A 22,830-nucleotide genomic window follows, 5' to 3' on the forward strand; every position below is an offset into this window, starting at 1 on the left:
TTTTAAATTGTATTGTGGGCCGCTACAGGGTCACAGCAGGTTCATTTTAACAGTAAAAACTTTACCCTGCATAATTTTTGTTCAGGTTGCAGTGTCATACTTCTTGGCTCTTCTCACTGTAAAAAAAAAAAAGAAAGAACGTATACCTCAGCAGAAACAGATAACTGGGTTACTGCAATGCTGTGCAATGCTGCCAATGAGAGTGATTATTTGGAGTTGAATCCAACTTTCTGTTGTAAAATACGAGGTTCGCCGGAGCCAAATGATGAAAACACAGCCGTAAAAAAAAAGTCATAATGAGTTTATTCCATTAGAAATGGAGGAATGTCTAAAGTTTCACTGAAAATACAGGCATTTTTATGCACATACTGACACATTATTACTATCTGGAAGAAGCTCTCCTTCTATTGTGTCAGCAGGTCAGAAATCACACATTACAGCCAGCTGGTACGTATCTTCTTATATGGAGGTTTCATAAACCATAAATAATCGTGTTGACCTGAGCTCATTTTGTAAGATGGACAGTAGGTCATAATGGATGATGGTGGCATCGATCATACACACTGCTATAATTAATGTCTATGAAGTTTTCATGCCTGGGTAATAAGGAGGGAAGCCTGACAAGAGGTCACATCACAGTCAGGCACCGAATGTGCTGATATAGAAATACAGAAACATGATAGTGGGTGAAAAGGCAATCTGTGGCAGCACTGGTTGCAACGCTGCCACTGAGAGTACGTGGTCCAATGCACAGAGACTGCACCACCTTTTTGGGACGGGACAAATTATGAACATTTCATCTGAAGGTTATTGTGGCTAAAATAATTGCGATTAACGATATTATCACCATAATCAAAATACTTTTGTTAACCACTTGAACCCCAGCATCCATATTCTGGGGGGAACATTAGCCAGAAAAAAAAGCAGATCTCTTTTTGGCGAAGACATTTGATATAGATGTAGATGGAGGGGGGTGGGGGGGGAGGGAGCAGCCCAAGGACAGAGACAAACTTACTAGGTCAAGGACAATTTCACTATGAATTAAAACCCCTGCGATATGATTGTCGTGATGAACTATAACAACGCTCATCATCATCGTGGCATCCCTAAACAATACAACACTGCAAGGGACCAGTGGTCAGATGCACGGAACAACGCAGGTGACTGGGAAACAGCTGGACTCACTGCTCCAACAGGATATGGTGCTACCGGATGGTCATCTCTGTGTGTGTGTGTGTGTGTGTGTGTGTGTGGGTGTGCGTGTGCGTGTGTGTGTGTGTGTGTGTGTGTGTGTGTGTGTGTGGGTGTGGGTGTGGGTGTGTGTGTGTGTGTGGGTGTGCGTGTGCGTGTGCGTGTGCGTGTGTGTGTGTGTGTGTGTGTGTGTGTGTGTGTGTGTGTGTGTGTGGGTGTGTGTGGGTGTGGGTGTGTGTGGGTGTGGGTGTGCGTGCATGTACAGTATGTGCGTACGACCCGTACGTGAGAGAGAGAGAGAGAGAGAGAGAGAGAGAGAGAGAGAGAGAGAGAGAGAGAGAGGGAGAAAGAGAAAGAGAGAGCCTGTTCACAAGCATGTGAACGGGCTCTGTGTGTGAGAGGTGTTACTGTAGAAGTAGGCCAGCGGGGTCTACCTCCAGGGACCGCCGTTGTACCCTCACCTCCTCCTACACCCCCCCCCCCCCCCCCCCCTCTCGTACTTCCTCCACACTTCCATCGCCCCCTCCGCTCTCTGCAGCCCCACAAGACTGGAGGAAGTTTGTGTATCACAACCGGTTTATTTTTAACCCTCTCTCTTCATCTCTCGTGCTTTCTCTCTATCTATCTCTCTCACACACACACACACACACACACACTAATGATCCCTCAGGTCACTGCCTCTGAGTCTCCACATTCCACACACATGCACGCACGCACAAACGCACGCACGCACACACACACGCACGCACACACACACGCGCGCACACAGGGCTTGAACGGTAGCTGAGTGAGTTGGACTTCTGCTCTCTGTGCTGCTCTGTTCTGCTCTGCGTTGCTCCCATTTCCTCTGACCCAGTCAGTCTGCTCTCTGTCAGCCAGCGAGGGAGTGAGCGAGCCGCGTTGTGACTTCCTCCTTCTGCCTCTCTGTCCCTTTCGCTCCTCCAGCAGCACGGACACCAACAGAGACAACGGCAAGCAACACATCAGCAAGTCGGCCAACTGCACCCCGGCTCACCACCGGCAGAGGCAGCCGGACACCGGCGGCAGAACGCCGGGCGCCTGCTCCCCCCCGGAGCCGCCGCCGCCGCCGGGTGTCCACTATAAACCGGCGGCCAATGGCGTGCTAGCCCAGATGGACAGGGACACCTCCTCGGAGCAGGAGGACAGGACGAAAGAGGAGAACAGGAACAATGGCACTGCGAGGATAGAGACGGCACCGGCCGGCCTGGTCAATGGAGTCGTGGCGGACGGCGGCGCGGAACAGAGCGGGGACTACTCTGAGAGCCAGGACCAGGACAGCGAGCCGGAGTCCCAGAGCGAGCCCCTCGGGAAGAATGAGGACTGCGCGCCAGAACCCAAGGTGAGTGCAGGTGTTTTCTGTTTTCATTGATTGAATACTTTATTTCCAAGTTGGTTATTGTACAGTCAAAAGTTATGCTCGAGGGAGAACACAAAAATGTTTCCATTGTACTCATTTGTACTCAATCCATCAGTAAGACATAGTACTGTACGATACGATACGATACGATACGATACAATACAATACAATACAATACAATACAATACAATACAATACAATACAATACAATACAATACAATACAATACAATACAATACAATACAATACAATACAATACAATACAACTAATCCCAATTGTAATTTAAGGTCAGCCATTCATTTTAGGTTAGTATAGTTTTAAGTATGGGCAGGAATGGTAAGGCACTCCACATTGTGGTGGCAAATGTTGGGGGAGCTCCCTCTGGTGTTATAAGCCCATGGTCATCAGTCACTGTAGGTTGATAAATAAGGTTACACAGGTACACGGACACTGTTCCTTTGAGTATCTTAACCCATTAAGACCTGAACAACTCTTCTAAATCGTAATGGCTTTCTGAAAACCTTCTGTTGCTATAATATCAGTGGTCCTAAAACGTTTTCATAGGACCCCCCAAATGATATATTTGTCTGTGGGCCGCCATCTCAAAATACTTTTGAGTGGTGCTAGTGCCACTCCTATGCGGAGCTACAGTATGTGTGTATACTGTATATGTGTGCGTACGTACGTATGTGTATGTGTATGTGTACGTACTAGCTGCAACACCTAAAGTGACCACACAGTACAGTACAGTACAGTACAGCACCACTCACTTCAGACAGGTCTGATGGTTATATATTTTTTGTTTCAGGGACCCCCAGTAGCAAATGTTGGCGATGTCACTGTTGTGGTTGGGTTTGCATAAGCATAGTGTAAATGATGGTGTAATAGGCATCTATATTCAGGGATTTCACACGTACAGTAGTAGTGCTAAATGGGTATGTGTGTGCGTGTGCGTGTGCGCGTGCGCGAGTGTGCGTATTTTGGTGCCATTGCACCTCAGTGATGTGTATTTATAACCTCTGTGCCAGATGTGTTATGTCTTCTCTCCATGGGACTGGAGAATTTGTTTCTCAACCAGTGGTCTGCAGCCCACTACTAGAGGTCAAATATTATCATTTAAGTGGCTGTGTGTGCGTGCGTGCATGCGTGCGTGTGTCTTGCCCCCGTCAACCTGAGAATAGCTCCCTGTCTGTAGTGGTAGTGAACAGATGCAGAATAGATTGACTGTGAACATCATGGGAGTCTGTGTTCACATCTCTGTCTGCTGCCTCAGACACAGATCTTTGCCTATAGCGACGCTGCCGGGCACAAACCCTGTATTTGTCTTCTGTCAATTAACTGTTTATTCATTTAATATTTTTTACACCTTACTTTTGCACAAAAGCATCAAAAGTAGCAGATGCACACGCCTGAGCTTGTAGGTTTCATTACTTTTAGCTGTTTTTGAGAATTTGAATCCTGAAAATCCTGTTTTGGACATAATGAGGTTTCCACCCGACAGAGATAGTGTTCGAAACAGGTTATAGTCTGGGTTAATTGTCAAGTCGATCTCCTCCCCTTTTGATGATTATTCCCATCTAATTATCATCTAATCCACTTTCTCATAATATGGCGTTTTTATGGAAATTGCTCTCAGGAACAGCTCAAATGATTTGGTCATATGCGTGATGTCACCTGTACGCCCTACTTTGTATAATTCCTTCCCCTCTTCAGTCTTCAGTTCCAAATTTGCATTTCCACTTTGTTTACAATATCCGTATTCTGTATATTCTGTACTGGCCATATATGGAGCGTGTCTTGAGTGTACAGGGTTTGATGAGGTCAGATCAACATATGGAATGTCAGAACAGGAAGGACAGGTGGGGAGGACCTTTTCTGACATGTCAGCTCCATATATGGAGATCTAAGGGTGTGAGGTTTGAGTTCAGATGTAGAGTTTCTGGCTGGCTCCTATGGAGATCTAGGTGATGATCCAGTCTTCTCCATGTATGGTTATTCAGGGTTTGATGAGGTCAGTGTACTGATCTTCATATATGGAGATGGCCATATATGGTGGCGTGACGTGTCATGAGGTGTGATGTCACGAGGCGTGACCATGGAGGCGTGGGGTGACTAACTGACGGACGGGAGATGCAGGTTTTCATAGTAAATGTAACCTGCAGTCACAATAATGACTGAAAGATTAAAAATGTGCATATCAGCGCCCCTACCGGTAGGTCTACTGCAGCTAAAATTACTTTAAGCCAAACAGAAATGACATGAACTGGTTGAAGTGGTGATTTAGGCTAAAAACTATTGGAAATACGTTTGAGGGACATAAACAATATGGTCAAATATTGAAAACAGTTTTAAAATGCATGCTGTAGTTTCTTAAAAGATGACAGTCACAGTTGCAGTGGTCTAATTATTTTTAACCAGCCACATTTTCAATTACTTAATTTTCTTCCACCAAGGCTGCAGCGCTGTCACAACATATTATTCAAATTAATTCAAGGCATACTCTATTAAACGTGTACATATTTTGATAGCATTAAGTATCATTAATAGCATCTAACTTGTGGAGAAGGAGTCACTGAGCCAAGGACATTTTTATATTTAGTTTGCCTGATTAAACAAAACTTACAGTAGTGTCACCTACTGTACAGTACAGCCGTTTCTCTCATTGCTCTGACAGAACAACATTGTTGTGTTTATTTCTAAACGTTCTGCTTTCTCAGCTTTTATGTCAGCGTAATGGTCTGGTGAGACATGTGACCACTAACCACTGTAACCAGCATACTGGTGTTCTTTTGTCCATGTGGGTCGAGAGCTCATTCTCCAGTTTAGAGCCGTGGTTCTCAAATAGTTCCTTGTCAAGGTTTCAAGATAAAATAAAAAAGCAGATTGTGAGCTTGTAGAAGATGGTCTGTTTTTTATGGTAGTCAAAGTATGAAATAGGTTTAAACAGGTTTAATCCATTAGGATTCAGGAAAGTATTTGGCGTTTTACTATTTTTGTACATTTTTGAGAAATGTTGAGTGTGAGAACTGCCGACTGCCTCAGGTCATAATGGGTTAAACTGATCATGATGCCATATTAACACGTTTTCCTTGATGGGAGCACATGGAAACCCCTCAGAGACCCCTGGGGGTTCCCCGGGACCCTACTTTGAGAACCACTGGACAATGTGAATACATTGTCTACTATGTGGAGTTGTGGTATGAAACATCTGTCTCATTTCCTCTCAACAAGTTTCATATCCTGTCCTGACAGGAACCTGTACGTGTACACTGTTGGAAACAATACAATACAACAAGACTTTGTGCCAGAGACCTAACCCCTTGTTTCACAAATCTGCGATTTGTGAAACAGATCCCCCCCCCAAAACTGTTACTGGTTCCTAAACAATTTACACAATATGTAAAATTAGGATGTTTTAGTAATATTGTTCCTGCTGTTATACACACAGGTGAATAAATCACATATTGAGGCTTTAACTTAATTTGCTTTTATGAATTAACCCAGACCATTAGGCTTGTATGGAAGATGCTTCTGCACATTATTGCTACTAGTTTTCACCACTTCAAAAGTTCTCAAATGCTCTAATCTTAAAATAATGACTGAGTATTGAGTATCCCAGATCCCAACCGTATCCCAGATCTTGATAAACTGACAATGTGTTGCATCAGGCGTGTACGTTTGTAGATTCACTATATTCTAATAGGGCTTAAGTGGCCAAACAATTATTTATTTATTATTATGCATATCACAGTGAAGATATTAATGAAGAAAAGCTCATGCTAGAGACTAGTTGTTGCTCAGTGAATTTGTGCTGTCGACTTTTGGGCTTTTTAAGTGGAGAAAGAGGAACTTGCAGAAAGCTTGTAATGTAGAGTTTTGCACATGAGGACAGTGTGGGAGTAAACATTGTCTGCGTGTCCCTGACCTCTAGGTTGACCAGCACTCCTCCTACGCAATGCTGTCCAGTCAGCCCGCTTTTTAATTCTGTCCCATGTGAGCTGAGTGGTTCCTTTCACTCGTCTCTGAGCAGAGCATTATGTCAGCGATTTGTCTTGTGAAACAGTGGACACAAATAGACATCACAGTTTACTGTTATGCTGCTGACCTTCACTTTCAGGTCGGGGGGGGGGTTATTTTATTGTCGGTATCAGCTAGAATGCGGGATTCCATCCTTATTTCTGTGCGCTAGACTCCTGGGAGGTGGATTCGCAACACCTACCATCAGCTCCCGGTACTTACATGACCTTGTGGTTCAAAGGCGAGCGTTATATACCGACTGAGCTTAATCAATACTATCAATCAATACTACCAATATTGATACAACCCTATCAGGTTGTTGTACAAAGAAGTGAATAGGGTTAAGAAAATGTTCCCCTGTTTTTTATATTACAATATATCCTCCTGTCCTTGCATTCCAGGAGACCAACGAGCAGAAGCTGTATAAGATCGCCAACGAGCTCCTGCAGACGGAGAAAGCGTACGTGGAGCGTCTCGACCTTCTGGAGCAGGTAAGGAAGAAGCCCCGCCCCCACACAGACAAACGCTGCAGTTCAAAGGGCCAGACAACCTCTTTACCATACACTCCCCTGATTGAAGTTATTTATTCAGTTAGTTATGTTCTGGGCACAAAGATATATTTTAAAATATCTTAAAGATACCGCAGCAAACTATACATCCTCTCTGTCGGGTTTAAAAATGTTACTTCTCAGTATTCAAATTCAAAAGCATCAAAAGCAGTAGATTTACAAGCTCAACTTTTGAGGCTTTTTTCTTGGGTAATACTACATGTAGTATGATCAACTAGGACGTTAATTTAAAAAATGAAAAACATAACAAAACAATGAGTTAAGAGGTTTCTGCCTGCCATCAACAATACACTTTGATGGGTATATATATACAGTATGTGTGGGTCTACAGGTGTTCTGTGCCAGGCTGATGGAGGAGGCAAATAAAGGATCCTTCCCAGTAGAGGTGGTGAAAAACATCTTCTCTAACATTTCATCCATCTGGAATTTGCACAGCCAGTTCCTGTACCCAGCCCTGGAGAAACGCATGGGGGAGTGGTGAGTTCAAGCCCTTTGATTAGGGATGTCTGTCATGTCATGTCTGTCATGTCTGACTTATTGATTGATTGGTGTCTTTATTGATCATGAAATAAAACGTACATTATGTCACATGTAACATACATCTGACCCACAATAATCCAAAAGGGTTCCATTGCGGTATAAGATTACTCATAATCCACCCCCCACCTCCCCCACTGTACAGTGAGTCTGTCTTAACTGTACAGTATGAGTGTGAAAAAGAGCAGTTGTGCTCAGCGAACCTACCCTGAATAATGATGTAATAAAATAAATAACCATATTAAACTGATGTCCTGGGAGGAACAACACAGCAGAAATGTTTGAATATTGGTTTTGCTCGGAACGAAGCGAAGGTTTGGAGCTGTAATGTGATGTAACGTGGGTCTAATGGCAGTAATGAATCATGACAGGCCATTCAGATCAGAATCTCCCGCTGGGTTTTTCCCTTGACCTTCCACACTTCATCTTCATACGGGGAACTTGTGGTCACGTGATCAGCCGAGGAACAATTCAATTCAGACCCTCAATGTTTCAGTCGTCATAACCAATTTCAGTCATTTGGATTCCAATGGAAGCCGAAAATAGGCTATCTACAACTACTTTAAGATTCAAGAGTATTTTAAGTGGTCAAACTAGCGAAAATATTAATGTCCGATGTTCCAGAAAAACTCTTGGATATTTCAAGAACGTAAAGGTCAAAGGCCTCAATCTCCAATCTCTTCAAAACATATTTTGGTTGTTTATGAAACAGCACTAGGGTAGGGGAGGGCTCCTTTCACGCTGTTTCACAAATGGCAGATTAGGACTTTGGCCTGACAAAATGTTGAGTGATATTATATGTATGTCTGTGTCTCTCATCATGTGCTCAGGGAGACGACGCCTCGCATCGGGGACATCTTGCTGACTATCACTCCCTTCCTGAAGATGTACGCCGAGTACGTGAAGAACTTTGAGAAGGCCATGGAGCTGCTGAAGCAGTGGCCGGAGCGCTCGCCAAGCTTCAAGGCCATCATCCTGGAGATCCAGGTACTGTGTGTGACTCCTCCTGTAACCTAACAGGCTGCTGTTGCAGTGAGAGCACATGGACACTGGACAGTAACGCCTGATTCATTCTGTACTGTGCGCTGACCTATACGCTCACAGCCAGTGTTGATTTCGTCGACTAAAACTAAGACGAAAAATGTCCGTCGACTACTGACGAAAACTAAATGAAAACTAAGCTACGATGACTAAAACCAAGACTAAATATACCAACACTTTCGTCAACAAATAAAAACTAGGGCGGACTAGTGGACAAGAGATCCAGTATACAGTAAGTCATTTTACAATTAGTTGCATGCTGATAATAGCCAATCTACAAGTTTAAATCTTATGATATTTAGTCTATAACTAGACTAACACTAAAACTTTCTAGGTGACTAAAACTAAATGAAAACTATTCAAGAGACTATGACTAAAACTAAAATCTAAAGTTGCTGCCAAAAGCAACACTGACTTCAACGCAAGTGTATATGTGTGACTCCTGTAACCTAACCGCAGGCTGCTCCACAAGCACAGAGCAGTGAGAGCACATGGACACTGGACAGTAATGCCTGATTCATTCTGCATTGTGCGCTGAACTTAGCAGACCTACACACTCACAACGCATTGCATAATGTCATTGCTGTCGGGCAGAAACTCTTATCTTCATATTTCAACTTTGTGTGTTTACTTTTTTCATAAATGAACGATCATACTTCAGCGACACTTGAAATGCGTTCAATCTATTCTAGATTGAACTCTAGAATAGAGTTCAATCTAACTATGACTAATTAGTCACATGTGTGGATGTTGTGGTTAATCAGAGCCAGGAGGTGTGTAGGAGTCTGACCCTGCAGCACCACATGCTGGGCCCGGTGCAGAGAGTTCCTCGTTACGAGATGCTGCTCAAAGACTACCTGAAGAAACTACCCCAGGAGGACCCCGACCGCAGAGACGCAGAGAGTACGTACAGTACACGCACATTGTAACAACCTATTTATGTCCACATACAGAAATTGTAATAAAGGAGAACATACAACATACACATTTTTAGACGCTTGAACGACGTTCGAACGGCATTCAAATGACGTTCAAACAACGTTTGAATGTTGAAAATAGCCAATCTACTGCTATTTTCAAAATACTTTTATACATTGTATGCATTTGAAAATTTGTGAAATGGGACAAGAGTATTTATATATTGCAGTATTGATACTTTTACTAGAGTTTCTTTTTTTTTTTTTTTTAACTTTTTCTACCACTGGTTATTTCTATTATTGTCTGTCATGTATACTCTAGTCTAAAAGATAATGATGCAATGTTTACCCCTCGTGTCCTCCCTAGAGTCCTTAGACATCATCGCCATGGCAGCCACTCATTCCAACAGCGCCATTCGAAAATCCGTAAGTAGTGACGTGATGATGAGTGGTCATCATCTGTCACCGTAGGTTAATAATGCACTGGTTCTCAATGTCAAGTCCTTTGCGGTTCTGTAACTCTGGGAGTGTACAAATAATTATGGTCCCAAAGGGACTGTAAACGAGTGTACAAAGGGAACCATTATTAATCGTTCCATTTTGTACAATCTTGAGAGTTCAATTGTACAGTGTACTTCATTCATTTAATTATTTTCAAGACAGCAGCAACAGCTGCTGCATTGTCAATCAGCACCGCTCCACTCTCGCGCTGCATGATAAAAAACAAACCCACAATAATAATAAGTCAAGAACACATACATTACATGGACTTGGTCGGGACCTGGTCGGATCCCGATGGGCTTGCAGGGCTCTAATACAAATACACCACAGTGACAGCATGGCAAATATAGAGAAGAAACATACAACTGCCTACAAAAATTATAAATAAAATAAAGATGCCATACCTAATGCCCAACTAACAACATAAGTACCTACTGTATATAGTCTAATACCCAGCCAACAGACAATCAAAACCTATTGATATACTGACCATTATTTTAGTTGTGAGTTTAAACTACACAAGGTGGGGCTTTCCTTTAGAGTGACTAGGAGGCTATTCCATCATAGGCTTCCCTTGATGGAGAGGACATTCTGTCTAAAAGTGGTCTGCCTAATGTGGACCACACAGTCCCTCTGGTGTCTGACCTAGTGCCACATCCAGTGTCTCTCTTCTTGTGGATAGAACCCACACACGCCTTAAGTAAGTAGCCTTGCCGAGCCATGAGGCCCATAGGGCAGGAGCCTATCTCCTGTTTCTGTAGTGTGAGGCAGCTTGATGTACAAGTACACCCCCTGGACATGACGCTAGTATGTCGCAGGGACTTACCCCCAATCCAACCCTTGATGCTGAGTGTCAAGCAGGGAGGCACTGGGTCCCATTTTTACAGTCTTTGGTATGATCCGGCCGGGGATTGAACCCCGACCTCCCAGTCTTAGGGCGGACACGTTAACCACAAGGCCACTGAGCTGGTCCCACATGCCTTACTTTAGCCTTATTGTAGATTGGCTCAGATGGGGGTCCGTGGCCTAGTAGTGCATATGAAACTGGTGGTGCTTGAAATGTCTGGCAAGTAATGCTACATCTGTAGCCCCATTGCAGTTTTGTGTGAACATTCCGTGTTCATTCCTGGTTGTTTTCAGGATAATCTGAAGAAACTGCTGGAGATCTATGAGATGCTGGGCGAGGAGGAGGACATCGTTAACGCCTCCAACGAGTTCATCAAGGAGGGTCACATCCTGAAGCTGGCTGCCAGGAACACCAACGCCATGGAGAGATACCTGTTCCTGGTGAGACTAAACACATTGCTCTACTCTGCACTACACAGCCATGTTCTTATGCATGCAAGATAAATAAGCAGCCAGTTCTATGAAAACAAGCCCAAAAGAAGCGACTAGGCTATTTAAAAAGAGAAGCCCCCAAAAAAACGCAACGATATGATGGGTCATTTATGAAGACACAAAAATTTCTGCGTGGAAGCTACCACATTTAACGGCATATACTGTATGTTGTCTGTGTGTCATCAGTTCAACAACATGCTGCTGTACTGCGTGCCTAAGTTCAGCCTGGGCGCGGCCAAGTACACGGTGAGGACGCGCATCGGCATCGATGGCATGAAGATCCTGGCCACGCACAACGACGACTACCCTCACACCTTCCAGGTGTCTGGCAAGGAGAGGACCCTGGAACTGCAGGCCAGGTACATGATGACACCAACGCAGCATTCAATTCTCAAGTATAAAATAGGGTTAAAGTGGTTAAACTGTAAATGTTTTGCTGGAGAGACAACCCCCTCAAGGACCCTCCGGGCGCCACTTTGACAACCACTGCTTTGGGTGAATAGCATTTAAAAGGAGGTAACCTAGATATGTGCAGCTGAGCTGAGCTGCCTTCAGCCCATGTTTATTTAGCTGTTACCAGCACCCTCTGGTGGACAAATGTGACAGTGACAAATAAAGGTACAGGTGGTAAACACAGACAAAAGGATAGACTAGGTGGATGTCATCCCCATCCAAGTGTATATGTACTGTATGGTGCTTGCACAATTAAATTTTTATACACCACTTTACTGACTGAATTCTTAAAATGCACACTCAAACCACCTACCCGTTCACAACTATGGAACTAGTGCTATTACTATGTAAACTAGTTCTCATAGAATGAATAATTTCATCCATTAGCTTAGTATGACCAAGTATCCCAACCTGCCAGTCTCCCAGTGGTTCTCAAATGGTTTTGACTCAGGGCACCCCTGTAAATAACTTTTTTTTAACAGCAGCCCTGAATTATTATATTATTTCTTAGAATCTTATGTGCAAATCTTTCCCACTAAGATACAGTAACGGAGGAAAACTTGAAAGAATATCCATTTCCAGACTGGAGGACAGACTGAAAGTTTTTAAGTTTAACCACTTGAACCTCAGTAAAAAGTTCAACATAATTCAGGTCTAGTCAGTCGAGGATGTGTGCACGAAACGAGCACATGTACGACAATTTCACGGGACCACGCCCATTATACGCTTGCAATTTCGCCCCTCAAGTTCTCTGTATTGATATTGAAAAATATTTATATTGAATGAATTACTAACGGCATCAGTCGCTGGCCATCTGAAGGGCCGTGAGACAGGAGAGGGAGTGCTATATTGTGGTGATGTATCACATGTATAACCTTTTCACAAGCCATATGAAAACCTTTGTTTGTTTCTCCCTCAGCACTGAACAGGACAAGGCAGACTGGATAAAGGTACATGAATGTGTTATTTATTATTACATTACTGTATGCATGCATTTTATGTGTGTGTAGTGTGGTATATAGTTGTGTGCAGCCCTGACTATATACTATATAGTCAGGGCTGCACACAACTTTTTTGGTCTAGTACTCAGAGGAGCACCTGGAGGAGTTACTTGGTGCTCCTAAAATGCGGCGACCCGTCTCGCTGGATGGATAAAAGAGGGATGCATGAATAACTTATAGCAAATGATATTTATTGGATAAGTGGGGACTGGGGATTCAATGGAGAGTATTGCAACTCTAGATTCATCCCATTATTTAAAAAAAATCTTTAGTTGCAAATTACAGCTATAGGTCCATTTGTATTCCATCCCTATATGCATATTCTAATACAAACTTCTTAAAACTTCCCAAGGATAATATGAGCATCAAAGCAATATTTAGATACTTATTTTTTATTTTATTTTTTTAATAGCCGATCTATTAGCTCACAACGTGTTGCGGAGGCGACACGTTGTGAGCTTGCAGATCAGCTATTTGTTTAACATACGACACGTCGTACGGCGAAGCATACGTCAGGCTTCCCTTTTGTTTTTAGCCGAGGCGACGTACACACAGTCAACACAGAGTCAGACAGTCAGACAGACACACATGGCTCCTCTGTGCAAAATAAACAATGTACACTACCCGACTTTACGATAATAAGGGACAGTATGTTGTTGTCATGTTGATAAGCTTCATGTTGTGCAGCAGCAGTGCCAGTCCGCAATGCTTTGCACTCCCAAAACCTGTACCCGTAAAAAGTCGTTGGCCGGTGCTGTGACAGAGGGCATCGCACCCGGAAAACAAACACAAGCACAGCGGCGAATGGGAAGAGTGCAAAGCATCCAAAGCATGCCCTTTTACAACTTTAACTTGTTTGAGTAAGGACACGCTGTGATTAGCCACAATGGCCAGTGCACTTGTGCAAGACGTGCTGTGATTGGCCAGTAGTAGCTACTTTGAGTGGCAGTCAGTGGGAAATGCTCTCGCCACAGAATTTACTAGTATTCTGCCATAATAATCATTCTGGGCGGCCCCAGCTGTTGGTACGCAGAAGCGCTTCCCGGTGCTTGATTGACAGCGCATAATGAATTTTGACGACGCATGAGCACTGGCGCACCACTTATGTGCAGCCCTGTATATAGTCTCTGTCAGGTGGAAACCTCATACGATGTCCAAAACTGTTACTTTTCAATTTTCAAATTAATAAATAGCTTGTATCTTGATCTGCTATTTGCTAGTTTTGATGCTTGTGGGCAAAGCTTTAGTATGTTCAACTAGGGCATTAATTTATATAAAAAAAAAAAAAAAAGTTAAAATAATTATGGAGATAAGAGGTTTCTGCCAACAGCAACAATATATTAATGAATTTGCAGCACAGTATGTGTTTTATGTGGTTATGTAGTGCGTTCTGATGATGTGTGTGTGTGTGTGTGTGTGTGTGTGTGTGTCCTACAGGCGTTCCAGGAGACCATTGAGATCTTTCAGCAGAAAAACGAGACATTCAAGACGGCATCTGCACCCAAGGAGGTGGACGAAGGAGAAGTATCAGTACGTGTCAGTTACAAAAATCACAGTGATATTCTATCATCTATTAATCTATACAGTAAATTGTATTACTCTATAATCCATTCTGCTAAATTCTGTATTCTGTATTCTACAGTATATTCTATAATTAAGCACTATTATACAAGAGGGTGTTTTTTATCGTCCTTAATGCACGCCTGCGGTGCCGTAGGAACTCACCCGCAGGGCAAGTTCCGAAAGGTAGCGCAGGCATACATTAATTTTCATAATATTGCAATTATACAACAGTTACCCTTAAAACTGAGATAAACGCCGAAAAATGACATATATTTTTAATGTAGTCACTACGACTACAAATGTCCCAAGAAACTAGCTAACCTAGCCACCGAGTCTGCTGCGCTCTGGGAGAAAAACACAGCTGAAATCTTTGTTTTGATTAGGTGTTCCTTTGCGCTGGTTTAAGGAACGACTAGAAGCTGTTTCAACCAAACCGATTGCTTCCTCGAAATGACCTGTTGTATAATCTGTATTCACTTTACAGACTGTGTTGTATTCTCGTTCATAGAACAAGGGAAGCGACCCTTTTCCCTCTTATTATTCATTATGATTATAGATCGCTGGTTCTCAAACATATTCATGTCAAGGACCACCAAATTGACATGCACTCGCCCACATGTGAACGTTTATTGAAAAACATGAGATCTACAAGCTGTGTGTTGTGCGTGTGTGTGCCAACAGACGGCGGAGCTGGGTAAACGTGCACCTCGGTGGATCAGAGACAATGAGGTGACCATGTGTATGAAATGTAAGGAGTCCTTCAATGCTCTGACCAGACGGAGACACCACTGTCGAGCCTGCGGTTATGTGAGTTACTTCGCTTTTATACGCTTTTATAGTTTTAGAAGATCGTTACTGTCGGACAGAAACCTCTTATCTCCATATTCTATTCTATTCTATTCTATATTCTGTGTGGGTTTTTTTTGTAAATGTGTGCCTTAAACTTGACAAAAGTATCAAAAGTAGCACAGGGGTAGATCACATTTAGCTGTGTGGGCGCACCTGATGTAGGAACAGTGGGCACCTCAACATTAAGGATATTATGGATATGTCTTTTTATTATGGATATGTCTTTTGCCAAAATGTAGGGGGGGGGAAATAATTTGGGAAATTGTATTGTTAAGTAATGTAAAGTATACATGATTTGAACATCATTATCAGACTTAAGAATGTACCCTTCAACTTCTTATTGGTGGGAGATGAAGGTTTGATACCTCAGTGCTGAGGTATCGTTGCCTAGTGTCTATAGTGAATAGTTATAGTATTATTCTCTAACGTTTGTTATTGTGATCAGGTGGTGTGCTGGAAATGCTCCGACAATAAGGTGGCGCTGGAGTATGACGGCAACAAGCTCAACAAAGTGTGTAAAGACTGCTACTCCATCCTGATTGGAGAAGAAAGAGCCGAGGGAAAGAAGAAGGGAATTCTAGAGGTGAGGAGCGCTATGTCCTATATAACACACACACACACGCCAATAACCATGACCTGAATATTTTTCTAATAGTAAACGTATCTCTAAACATATTTTTTTCAACCATAAAACAATGGTCCTCTCATATTCGACATTTGGTGCTCACGTGTATACAGTAGTATCACATGCTTCTCCTTACGATGCAGATGGAGGCGGCCCAGTTCACGGACAGCAGCTTCATGTTCAGCTTCCTTCGGCAGTACTGTGAGAAGACCAAGCAGTGGCAGAAGGTCTGGTGTGTCATCCCCAAGAACCAATGCCTGGTGCTCTACGTCTATGGAGCTCCACAGGTAAACTAGACCAATGCAACCCTTGGACTCCAAACCTCACAGACGAGTCTAAAAATTAAAACATGAAAAATTATTAATAATAACAGTGTTTTGAAAACCCACCATCCGCAAAGTGAATTACTAAAGCGTTGACGCTTTGAAACTAGTGCTTAAAAGTTATTAATATTTATTGATATTTTATATAGAATGTTCCAGGTGACGGTCACATCTCCTAGGTCCTCAGGCGTCGTACCTAGAGCCCAAACCACACCAATGGGTCGAGACCATAGACTGTAAAAAATATGGACAAAGCGTTCCGCGGGTCTAATGTGAACGTAAAATGAAGCCTGTCAGTCCTTGCAATGGAAGTCGCCATCTTTCTAGATCCGTTTTGGCCCAGTTCAGGCCAGCTGGCCCATTGGCTGGCCCAGACAACGAGGCGGGACTTCCCCCTTCTTCTTCGTTGGTTTTTATTTAGACTCGAGTGGGTGGGGGATCCCGTTCATAGACTGTAACGGTAGCCACGCCCCTCAGAACATGCGCGACTTTATGGTCATTTTTTTAATAAATGGGACCATAATTTTCCAAAAAGAATATTATGACATTAGAAATGAGACTTTAAACTAGTGACTGGAAGCAAAAAGTATTCATGACCATGTTTATTAAGGTAATACAGTCTAGGTGAAGTTGGGCCCAAATACATGGACTTCTATGGGGCTATGGGTTTTGTTGAGCCCAATGACAGCGCCACAACAGGCCATTATATGAACTTTCATTTCCTTAGTGGCTACACAAAATATCCGTCTGACTGCCCCCCTGGTCGAGACGGGACAATGCGGTTTTTAAGATCTCATTGCACATGAGTTGCATTGGTGTGGTTGGCCTTAAAACGGTTTTCTGCGTCCCTACCGGTGTGGTTTGGGCTTTAGACTAAGACTAGACTCAAAAATACAAGGGTGATCAAGGCCTCTTTAAAACACTCTACCCTTGCTGAGTCAGTTGACTGTGTTAAGAATCTTTTAAAAACACATTTCAGTCAGATAACTCACAAATAGATTGAAACTAATAATAGCTTGAGAGAATTTTATTCATAAAATGTAGATAAAGTATGAATATTATATTTGATGTTGGCGTTCAGGCTCAGCTTATACATTACTCCCTACTCAGCACATTAGCAGAAAACCATTTAAGCAGCTGATCAATTGGCTGTCTACTTAAGCTCACCTGATTCATTGTACTTCCTCCTGTTGTATTGTCAGTCCGGCCGCTGATGTTAATGTCTCGAGGGTATACAGCCTGAATTAACTGGCAGGCTAAACACTTATTTGTTTTATGAAGCTTCACTTTTTTTTATCTGTGCCGGTTAATGTTTTACTCTTTTTGATGTTCTGTTTTAACTTTATGGTTTTATATTGTGGTTTATTCCACAGCTATTTCATAAATAACATCAGACGTACTTACTGTTTGTGTCCGCAGGATGTGAAGGCCCAGTGCACCGTCCCTCTCCTGGGCTACAACGTGGACGACGGCCTGCGACCCACCGAACCTGCGACCCACCCATTCCGCCTGTCCCAGTCCAACTCCGTTCACAACTTTGCCGCCGAAAGCGAGGAGCTCAAGCAGCGCTGGCTGAAGGTGATCCGGGTGGCGGTGACAGGCGAAATGCCAGAATGCCCGCCGCCGCACCCCAACGGCGGCAACCCCCCCACGGACAACATCAACGACGCGGCACAGGAGGCCCCCACGGACGGCACATAGGACGGGTGGCTCGCGTGTCCCGAGAGACTGCAGTGTGCAGAGGATTTACTACTACAAAACAGACCATCACACTCCCTATGCTGACCTGCTGGTTATGGCGACGCGTTCTCACAGCCGTTGTGTCAAACGGGCGACGAGTTGGGGCAGGATTTGACCGATTGCGGCAACCCTCTCACGCGGCGGGACTCCCCTGCTTCAAACGTTGACGAGACGGGACCTGTCGCATGTCGTCGAGGACGGATGATTATTTTACCTATATCGGTATGCAACTTGAACAGCGCTGAGTCTGCAGAAGCGGATTTGCGAGGCAGCACAGAGCGAGCCTTAAGTGAGCGAGTGGCCACTCAGTCAGTCACCTAACGGCTCGCTCTGCGCCGCCTCACAGGGCTAAAGTCTGCTTCGGACTTATTTTTATTCTTGTTTTTAGCAGTCTCAACCTATTACAAGTTGCCTATTACAAGTTGGGAGCGAGTACGGCACACTCCAAGTGTTGAACAATGACTATGCGGGATTCCCGTTGCGTCAAACAAGGTGACATGCCGTCAGATGTTGCCCCAACTTGTTGAGAGTGAGAACAGGTTGAATAAACATCGACTCTCCTGATAGCTGTGCTGATGATGGAGCTCATCGTGTTCAGGGACAGAGTGCAGAATCAGTGCTGGATGATAAGCTGCCTTGGCCTGGATTTGTACTAATCACGTGTTAAAGTTGACCCCACCAATAAAGCTGTGCTGAAATCAATGGGTTCTGGTACAATCAACACTAGGACAAGGGTGACCCCTCAGGACCGGTTCTGATAAAAAAGCATTTTTTCCTCCCAACTGAAAATGCACCCGAACCCTAACGCCTAGAGTTGAAAATAGTTCAACTCTGAACGGCCAGATAAAAAAACACACGTAGCTGTTGTTTCCAGCATAGCATAAATACGCTGCGCTCCTGTTGAAATCAGCACTCAGGAAGAGAAATGAATTGGTGGACACAGCCTCAGATTCAGCCGCCTACAGTATGTTAAGGGGCGTCAAAACAACTGTCTATGTTTGCCTGTTCTATACCGTAAAGCCTGATTCATATTCGGCGCTACGATAGCGGCGAATGTCGAAATGGCCATATCTACAGCTCATGTGCTAACGTGATTTTAGGTCGGCTTCTTTCAGCATTCGACGCCGTCATGCGCCAGAGCATAAATTTGGAATAACTTAACTTTGTGTAGAAAGTGTTATTGTTTTGTTTTTTTTGTCCTTTAAAAGAGAGCATTGTGTTTTAAATGTACAGAAAGAATCCTTTTGCAACCTTTTTTTTATATATGATTGATGAAAGGAGAAAGTGTTTAATATAAAGTATGTTTCTGTCATGGTGGAGTATGATTGTAGATGTGGGGCATAATAATAATCACAAAGACATAATCATGTCCAGTAGTCTCAGATCATGATGCTGACTCAGTCTAATCACACTCATCTTTTAAGTTAGGCTAGTGGAAGTGATAGACAAACTATTTTAAACATACACAAACCATGTCCTCTCTCCCTTGCATACTGTATATAAAATTGAATTCTCAGAGTGGATTCAAACTTTAATAAAATGGCACGTGGCAATCCTGTGTATTAACATACACAAGAAAATTACACACATTTCAGCAATAAGGCCGGTACAGGAAAAAAAACAGTAACAGACAGAATAGACTATAATTATTAGTATTCATGTTGCAGACTTTTCTCTGTAGATTTCTCATGAGAGATGGAGAAAAAAGGGTCCCCCACCCCCACCAAGCAGAACAATCAGATGGAAACATAGCAAGGTGATGTGCGAAATGTAAATATGTTTTTTTTTAATGCTGTAATTAATTTGTATTATTTAAAGTAATTTATAGAATATAACGAGCATGACAGTGAAAGAATAGCTAGCACAAATAAATCTCTATGCCTCAGTTTGTTCCTTTATACTCAGTCAGTTCATGATAGTCAAACAGTTATGTAGGTTTCATTGCTATATCTCAAACTCCCCCTGTCAGTACACAATATGACAACACAAACTGTTAAACGTGGATGTAATGCGCCTATTAGTATATCCCTTTGTGTGTTCATTGACATTTTGAATTCTCGTTTGGATGCAGCGACTGTCACTCAAGTATTCCCTTGTGCTGTTGTCCCCGCTCCCCTGCGCCTCAGTATTAACTACAAAACCAAACAACCTACATCATCTGTAAGATCTGAATGTAAACGCCAGAATGTGTACATACGTATGCTACCCCAATCCCACACGAAGGTTTGAAAATCCATGCACTTTAAAGTCTTATATAAAGTGTACCTTGTAAGAAAAGAAACCAAGATTAAATATTATGGTTAAAAAAAATGATTCTTCCTGTTTATTGTTGTGTATTAGTTACAAGACAGGTTACATGCAGATTGATTGGCATGCCCACACAGGTCCCTAGGTGCCCAGTCGTCCAGGTGCCCAGACAGGTGCCCACATGTCCAGTTGGTTTTGAGGTGGTTAAGTCCATAAACCAAATGAGTTATGCAGGCTGTTTAAAGCCCAGTAGATCTGTTTACCAAAATTGTACTTTCTGAAGGCCAAGTGTGTAATAATATAGTTAGTATCACCAGTAAGACGCCCTGAGGGCGAGAAGCGACCTCGCCCTTCACACCCGCCTGAGTGACGGCAGACTGCTGGGCGAGTGCTGGCAAAATCGTGAAAAACGACATACATATGTCGTACAACAGCATGAACTATAGTAGGCCTATGTCGTTTTTTCATGATTTTCATGAAAAACGACATACTTTAGTTTAGAGGACAATAAAAGTCACACATAGCAGAAGGATTTCTTTACACTTTAGGCTACATTTTCTGTATAGAAATGTAGCCTAATGTTGATAATGTTGTCCCAGGAAAATGCAGATTAGACTTTGTAGATGTTGACTATAAGGGTTATATTATGTTTAACACTAATTTGAAGCTGTCAAAATCTGACAGACTTCTGGCGGCCATGGCCACGCCCAGCTTTTGGTAACGCCCACGCCCACAAAAAGGACCCCCCATGTCATTTGCCAGGCAGGCTCCACTCTCAGACGAGGAGATATTTCTATCTGGCCTACAACATGTAGGGAGAAAGAGGTCTGGCGTGGTCCGACGACGGCGGCAGCAGGCACTGTCTGAGCAGAGAGAGAGCCTTGAGGTGGGATCTAGGTGGACTGGTGGACCTTTTATTTGGGCGTGGTGTTTTCACTGGCGAATGAATGTCTATCTAAATTTCTAAAACTATGACACATTTCAAAGATTCCTTTTCAGGAAAACATGTCCACCCTAAGATGAACCTAAGTAGGCTAGAATGGGGTTGGTAGATTTAAGTATGTAGGACTAGTAGCATGCCAAAGTTTGTGCTATTGCCATAGAGAATGCATTGGGCGTTTAAGTTAAATAACTCAGAAACTACAAAACATTTCAAAGTAAAAACTTCCAGCATGTGTCTCCACAGTAAGCTGAATAATAAAAAGTGTGAATGGAGTTTCTAGGTGAATGTGATTTTTGAGTGCCTATAAAGCTGCCATTGAGCCCCATGTTAAATTGCGCAAATTGGAAATTGTGGAAATTGCGGAAATTGGAAATTGCGGAAATTTGGAAATTGCGGAAATTGGAAATTGTGGAAATTGCGGAAAGCGGAAATTGTGGAAATTGGAAATTGCGGAAATTGCGGAAAAATTTCGGAAAATACAACACATTAGGAGTGAAATATTGGGTAAGACCAAGATAACAGTTGTAAAAAGCCCCTTGCTGGGCTTGAACCTAGAACCTTCTGTTTGCGAAGCCTGTGCCTTAACCGCTGCTACAACTTTGCTTATACATTAGAGACAGGTAGGCCTACAAAGGTACAACCTTGCAAAGATGCAAAATGAAAAAAGAATAACTAAAGGCCCTGCTCTTTGTAATACACATACAAACTTGGAAAAACATCCTTGATGTAAGAGTGAGCTAAATATTGTATAAATGTCCGTGCTAGTAGGCCTACTTGTGTGCAACAAGCAAGTAGGCACTCGATAGGGTGCAGTTCTAGTTTATTTTGCCATAACACCCACATTTTACTGTGTGGAAACACCGGGGGGGAAAACCCCCCCCCGGGCCCCACTGTACTGCATCCCAGTAGACCCAGGGTAACAGAGTACATCGATGAGTATTGGCTTGCGCGCAGGGTCCGGCCCATTCCTCTCTGTTATGTCATATGACGAGCATTTAACTTTTAATATCACAATTATTGTAGCTAATCTTTAACTGAATCTGGAAGTATTCCTTTATTAAATTATTCTTCATAGTCTGGAATTGTAACTGATCAATTTTCTTTTGTGACTTTCGCCTTTATTTTATATGGAGGGACAGTCAGTGGTGTAAACTTTATTTATATAGCACATTTCATACATAAAATGCAACTCTGTCACATTCTGTCTCTCCCTCAGTCTCCACACTGGCCTCCCATATCCCATTCCAGCACACCCAGTTCCATTTACACACCTGTCAACTACCTAATCAGCCCAGCAGTGAACACTTCTCCAATCAACCTGCTCACTATAAAACTGGACTCAGTACAAACACTCATTGTCAGTTCATAACCTGTGTCACAGATGTCCTGCCTGTTCATGTGTTGACTTTGATGTCATTCTGATTCATGCCTGATTCCTACCTGCATTCCCCTGTGTAAGATATCTCGTAATTCTTTATTAAATACTTTATTATTATACTCTAGTTTGTTGTGACTTTGCTCCTGGGTTCAACTCTGTCTGCATCCTTGACAACTAAAGTACTTCACATATTAAACTTTATTTATATAGCACATGTCA

At 42.9% G+C, this 22,830-nt stretch overlaps 1 protein-coding gene across 4 annotated transcripts in view; it reads left to right on the top strand.

The window, feature by feature from the left end:
• The window catches only part of LOC308314710 (FYVE, RhoGEF and PH domain-containing protein 4-like), an 88,627-nt gene extending 68,308 nt beyond the window's left edge, over positions 1 to 20,319 (top strand). For all 4 annotated transcript variants that reach the window (XM_080762361.1, XM_080762363.1, XM_080762362.1 and 1 more), the window contains 14 exons: positions 2,137 to 2,551; positions 6,988 to 7,077; positions 7,487 to 7,632; positions 8,523 to 8,679; positions 9,498 to 9,636; positions 10,018 to 10,076; positions 11,292 to 11,438; positions 11,676 to 11,848; positions 12,862 to 12,892; positions 14,381 to 14,473; positions 15,188 to 15,313; positions 15,801 to 15,938; positions 16,124 to 16,267; positions 17,723 to 20,319. In XM_080762361.1, coding sequence (XP_080618487.1) covers positions 2,137 to 2,551; positions 6,988 to 7,077; positions 7,487 to 7,632; positions 8,523 to 8,679; positions 9,498 to 9,636; positions 10,018 to 10,076; positions 11,292 to 11,438; positions 11,676 to 11,848; positions 12,862 to 12,892; positions 14,381 to 14,473; positions 15,188 to 15,313; positions 15,801 to 15,938; positions 16,124 to 16,267; positions 17,723 to 18,004 — 2,140 coding nt within the window. In that variant the 3' untranslated portion in view covers positions 18,005 to 20,319. The remainder of the gene's footprint in view (positions 1 to 2,136; positions 2,552 to 6,987; positions 7,078 to 7,486; positions 7,633 to 8,522; positions 8,680 to 9,497; positions 9,637 to 10,017; positions 10,077 to 11,291; positions 11,439 to 11,675; positions 11,849 to 12,861; positions 12,893 to 14,380; positions 14,474 to 15,187; positions 15,314 to 15,800; positions 15,939 to 16,123; positions 16,268 to 17,722) is intronic.
• Positions 20,320 to 22,830: the final 2,511 nt, after the last annotated feature.

This window comes from Protomyctophum bolini (assembly GCF_963924005.1).
Source record: "Protomyctophum bolini genome assembly, chromosome: 4".
Lineage (NCBI taxonomy): Eukaryota > Metazoa > Chordata > Actinopteri > Myctophiformes > Myctophidae > Protomyctophum > Protomyctophum bolini.